Below are 5108 nucleotides of genomic sequence, written 5' to 3'. Positions count from 1 at the left end.
CGATTGTAATCAGGTTTATTGTAATTATTATTTTTAAGAATAATAACAATGTTATTACAACTATAGTTACCATAAATATATTAAAAAAAATAAAAGAAGTACTCGACTTGGTTCATGAATTTCTAAACATTTATAATCTGATTCGAGCTCGACTCCTGAACGAGCTCAAGTTAAGAAAAAAAAATAGCTGAAAGATTTTAAAGCTCGCTTACTCTACATTCCTAGACTAGAACTAATTAATGCCTAAATAACATTTAATTGGTAACGGAATTATGTACACAATTCGACAGTGTATACATATCTAAAAGTTCGAATATAGTTAAAATTAACATATAAACCATATAAACGGTCGAAAGGTCATTGTATTACATGATCATTAGAATACGTGAGGAGAGGGTGTTTACGAAAGAATAACGTTAAATATTCATGTTAGGAAATTTAATTTTATTTTTGGGAATTGATTCTTAAAGAAACCAAAAATATATTATAAACTCATTACAGTTTACATAGTTCAAGAAAAATTTTAAATCACTAAATTTGAATATATTTCTAAAAAATGGACATAATACAATGTTATTTCCTCTACTATTTGTATTTTAGGAGTCTCCAATTTCATTAAATTCCATATCGGACTTTATTATATTTTATTTTTCCAGATACTTACTATACAATGTATTTCCATTTTAGAGAAAGAAAACCTAAAAATCATACACACACACACCACAGAGACACACAAAATTAAAGTGTATAAAGACAGAAGTGGTTCAATGCTTTAACTCAAACAGCAACCAAAGGAGAATCAAAGGAGGCGTTCTTATTTGTATTTGTGTTTGTGTTCGAACACACACACACACACACGCACACTGAAATTAAGGCTGAAAGAAAATGAGACCAGGAGAGACTTCCAACGGCAAGAAACCAAATCATGACCAATCCATTGTTTCTAAAATTGCCCTCTCCATCAAATCTCAGGTACATTTCTTCTTTCATTTCCCTTTTTTTTTAATTGTTACTTATATATATATATATATATATATATTCTCCTTTTTGTGTATGGTTAGATTAGTTTGATTTGATGTTAATCCTTTTGAAAATTTATAACCAAGAAACGATTTTTATATGATTTTTTTTTATATTTTTTATGGGATTTTAAAGATTTATAACCAAGAACTAGTTATTCGGCCTGTTTGTCGACTCGGTTCTTTTTTGTAATTCTTGATCTACTCGAAAACAAGAATCTTTCCCGTTGATAATCCCAAGAACCAAGATTGATAAACATTGCAATAATAATAGTATTATATAATAATAATAATAATAATAATAATAACAATAACAATAACAAAAATAATAATAATAATAATAACAACAACAATAACAACAACAACAACAACAATAATAATAATAACAATAACAATAATAATAATAATAATAATAATGATGCTTACTTTTAGTCCTCTGACAGATTTTCGAATAATTTTACCCCTATGAGTGAGTATGGACTAAAACTGCCTTTCAAAGTTGCATAGGGGTAAACTAGTCCGAAAATCTGTCAGTGGACTAAAAGTAAGCAATTTCATAACTTACTAGACCTAAACAAAAATGGACATAGTTATCGGACTAAACTTAAAATTAGGCATACTTAGCGGACTAAAATAATCTTTTTCCCTAATAATAATAATATGAAATTGAAGTATTCCCTTCAACCAAAGTTGTAGCTCGGGGCTCTCTATTTATAGGTAATCATAAGTTGATTGGAGATGATTCAATCCATCTGTGACTCGGTGGAGGATTTTCATAGATCTGATGGAGCATCATCTCAAAATGGTTAGATAAAGCTAAATCTTGCTAGATTTTGTAGAGGTAATCTCACAAAAGTTAGGAGTTCCCCACCGGACTAGGTTGAGGGTTATTTCTTGGAAGTTGGAGACCCCTGATTCTTGGGGGGATGGGATTGGAGTCCGTTGCAGGTGAATGTATCTTTTAGAGATAAGAATGTTTTCCAAAATTTTACATTAAGTAATTGAGGAGATACCTTATTCCAACCGGAGTTCAAGCTTTTAGATTTTAAGGTTACTTCTGGTTGGAGGCACCATGTGTCCTCGAGGGGGCTGCTCGTCTTTATTTGATTTTGTGATATGTGCCTTTAGAGATCCGACATGAATGCCTTGTACAATGAATTTTGACTTTGCCTAGGGGATTTCAAGTATCTAAACTTCCTTATGGGCCTGTGAGGACTTCTTGGGTCTGGGCCTTCTTGGATTTTAGCCAATTTGGGTTTCTTTTGGCCAATTTATGTTTTTAGAAGCATTTGCTGCTAGACTCCTGGGGGGCTTTACCCGAACTAAATTTTCATAAGGCATTCTAAGCTCTTACTCGAACTGGGCCCCTTGGGCTCCACTTCGGCTTTGCATTCTTTTGAGTTTTGAAGATCTCTTTTTTTTTTTTGGAAAACTTGGGCCTTTTTAGGCCAGTGTATTTTTATGGGCATCATTCTACTCCTCAATCTAATAGATGGAAACTTCAAAACTTATTAGAATAGCCATCTCAAAGGCAAGAGACTAGCTTGAAGAGGAAGCCACTTTTTCTTCTTACAGAAAAATATTAGTGGCACAAACATGCTTAGAGAAAGAAGAGCTTACTTCATGCTATATGGAGCAGGAATTTAGCCCATTAGGAGTAGGGCTTATCTGTCTCTATGGAGGAAGGCTCGTGTGCCTCCATGAATTAAGGCTTAATGGTTGTCTACTCAAGTGTAGGACTTTATTTTTCTAAAAGAAAATGTTCATAAAGCAGATATATCTATTATCAACAGAAGTTGTGTGCTTGCACGGAGCAAAATATGTGTGCCTCATCAAAAGAGGATAATTTGGGGGTGCCTACTCAAAGAAAGACTTAAGGGCCTTGCTAGAGGAGCGATAAGGTATCTGTTCAGAGCAGGTTTATATGCCTTCACATAGGAGGGTACAAGTGCATGCACAAAACTTACAAGCATTGCTAGAGAAGGACCTAGATTTACCTCCTTATATAATCTAAAATACAACAATCTACCTCCCTATTTTTTTTTTCATAAAGGACTAATTTACTCATTTATAATATCACAGGGTGTGAATTGCTATTCACCCATGAATTATATATTTTGAAGTTTAGATCAATAATTAATAATAATAGATTTACGTGTTCAGAATATCACACAGTAATACGAATGTAGTTAATTAATTCTTTATGCAAGTTATCTTTGAACTACTTAATTTTTATGTCATTGCAGGATGGGGACGAGGTCTACTACCGGTTTCCGCGCGACAAGAAACTACAATACTTATTTACATCTTACTGTAAGCAGAAGAAATTAAACTACGATGCAATAGCATTTGTATACGATGGCCAACGCGTCAAAGCTTCAAAAACTCCCCTCGAGGTAACGTCTGTCGATACTTTCGCGTAACATCTTTATTTTCATCTTTGATGCTAGAAATTAATGTTAAATGTGATTCTGTAATGATATTCACAAATTGCTGCACAAATAGGAAATGTGCAATTTACCTCTGTGATACAAGAAATGGAAAAAATAAATAAATAAACTGTTGTGAAATAAAATAGCAAATTGCCCCATGTGTTTTGAAAAATGAAACCAATTACCCCCCACCCATCTAAATAGTGCAATTTGCAAGTCTTTTTTTTATAGAAAATATTTGTTCATTTCACATATCCAATGGGGTAAACTGCATTTAACCCCTTTTTTACTGTATAAGTAAAATATTTGTTCCTTGCATTATAAGATCAAAGGAAACAATGATGAAATCTGCCAAAAAAATAACATTATGATAGCGAAAATGTAATTATTCTCTTGCATTTGCATTAGTTTGCGTTGATGTATTATCATACGCAAGTATAGTTTAGTTTTTATGTTCTAATGCATAGTAACGTTTTTGTACTTATGATGCATGGCTGATTTTCAGAACGAAAGGTCCCACGTGCACATATGTCTTGCATATCGCTTGCTTTTTGCTAACGTAAACATCTAATAACTATGAAACTTTTTTAGTTGTATTGCTACTTTTGAGTTTATACATAGATGGAAATGGAGGACGGAGATTCTATAGATGCCATGATGCATCAGGACGGAGGTGGCTACGCACTCGTGATGACTTGATCAAGAGTGAAGAAAGTCGATACAACGATCAACCAAATAGACCGTAGAGACACTTACGTTGTTGGTTTGCTTTATCTAGTTTGTTTATTAGACTAAATGCTACAATGTTAAATGTGATTCTGTAACGATATGCACAAATTGCTGCACAAATAGGAAATGTGCAATTTACCTCCCTGATACGAGAAATGGAAAAATAAATAAATAAATAAATAAAGTGTTGTGAAATAAAATAGCAAATTACCCCATGTGTTTTGAAAAATGAAACCAATTACCCCCCACCCATCTAAATAGTGCAATTTGCAAGTCTTTTTTTCATAGAATATATTTGTTCATTTCACATATCAAATGGGGTAAACTGCATTTAACCCCTTTTATACTGTATAAGTAAAATATTTGTTCCTAGCATTATAAGATCAAAGGAAACAATTATGAAATCTGCAAAAAAAAAATAACATTATGATAGCAGAAATGTAATTATTCTCTTGCATTTGCATTAGTTTGCTTGGATGTATTATCATACGCAAGTATAGTTTAGTTTTTAAGTTCTAATGCATAGTAACGTTTTTGTCCTTATGATGCATGGCTAATTTTCGGACCGAAAGGTCCCACGTGCACATATGTCTTGCATATCGCTTGCTTTTTGCTAACGTAAACATCTAATAACTATGAAACTTTTTTAGTTGTATTGCTACTTTTGAGTTTATACATAAATGAAAATGGAGGACGGAGATTCTATAGATGCCATGATGCATCAGGACGGAGGTGGCTACGCTCTCGTGATGACTTGATCTAGAGTGAAGAAAGTCGATACAACGATCAAGCAAATAGACCGTAGAGACATTTACGTTGTTGGTTTGCTTTATCTAGTTTGTTTATTAGACTAAATGCTACAACGTGTGGGAGTTTGTCTATTTGGATGAGTGCTGGAGGTATATGATAACAATGATTTTTCTCACTA

The 5108-nt window shown here is 32.9% G+C and overlaps 1 protein-coding gene across 1 annotated transcript; it reads left to right on the top strand.

Moving 5' to 3' along the window:
• Positions 1–751: 751 nt before the first annotated feature.
• On the top strand, positions 752–4244 carry LOC105179883 (small ubiquitin-related modifier 1-like). The gene is made up of 3 exons (XM_011103535.2): positions 752–972; positions 3266–3415; positions 4073–4244. The coding sequence occupies exons 1-3, from the start codon at positions 886–888 to the stop codon at positions 4148–4150; spliced, it is 315 nt and encodes a 104-aa protein (XP_011101837.1). The 5' UTR covers positions 752–885; the 3' UTR covers positions 4151–4244.
• Positions 4245–5108: the final 864 nt, after the last annotated feature.

This window comes from Sesamum indicum, unplaced genomic scaffold (assembly GCF_000512975.1).
Source record: "Sesamum indicum cultivar Zhongzhi No. 13 unplaced genomic scaffold, S_indicum_v1.0 scaffold00229, whole genome shotgun sequence".
Taxonomy (NCBI): domain Eukaryota; kingdom Viridiplantae; phylum Streptophyta; class Magnoliopsida; order Lamiales; family Pedaliaceae; genus Sesamum; species Sesamum indicum.
Note: the sequence above shows the minus strand (reverse complement) of the source record. Positions and strands in the feature narration are given on the sequence as shown.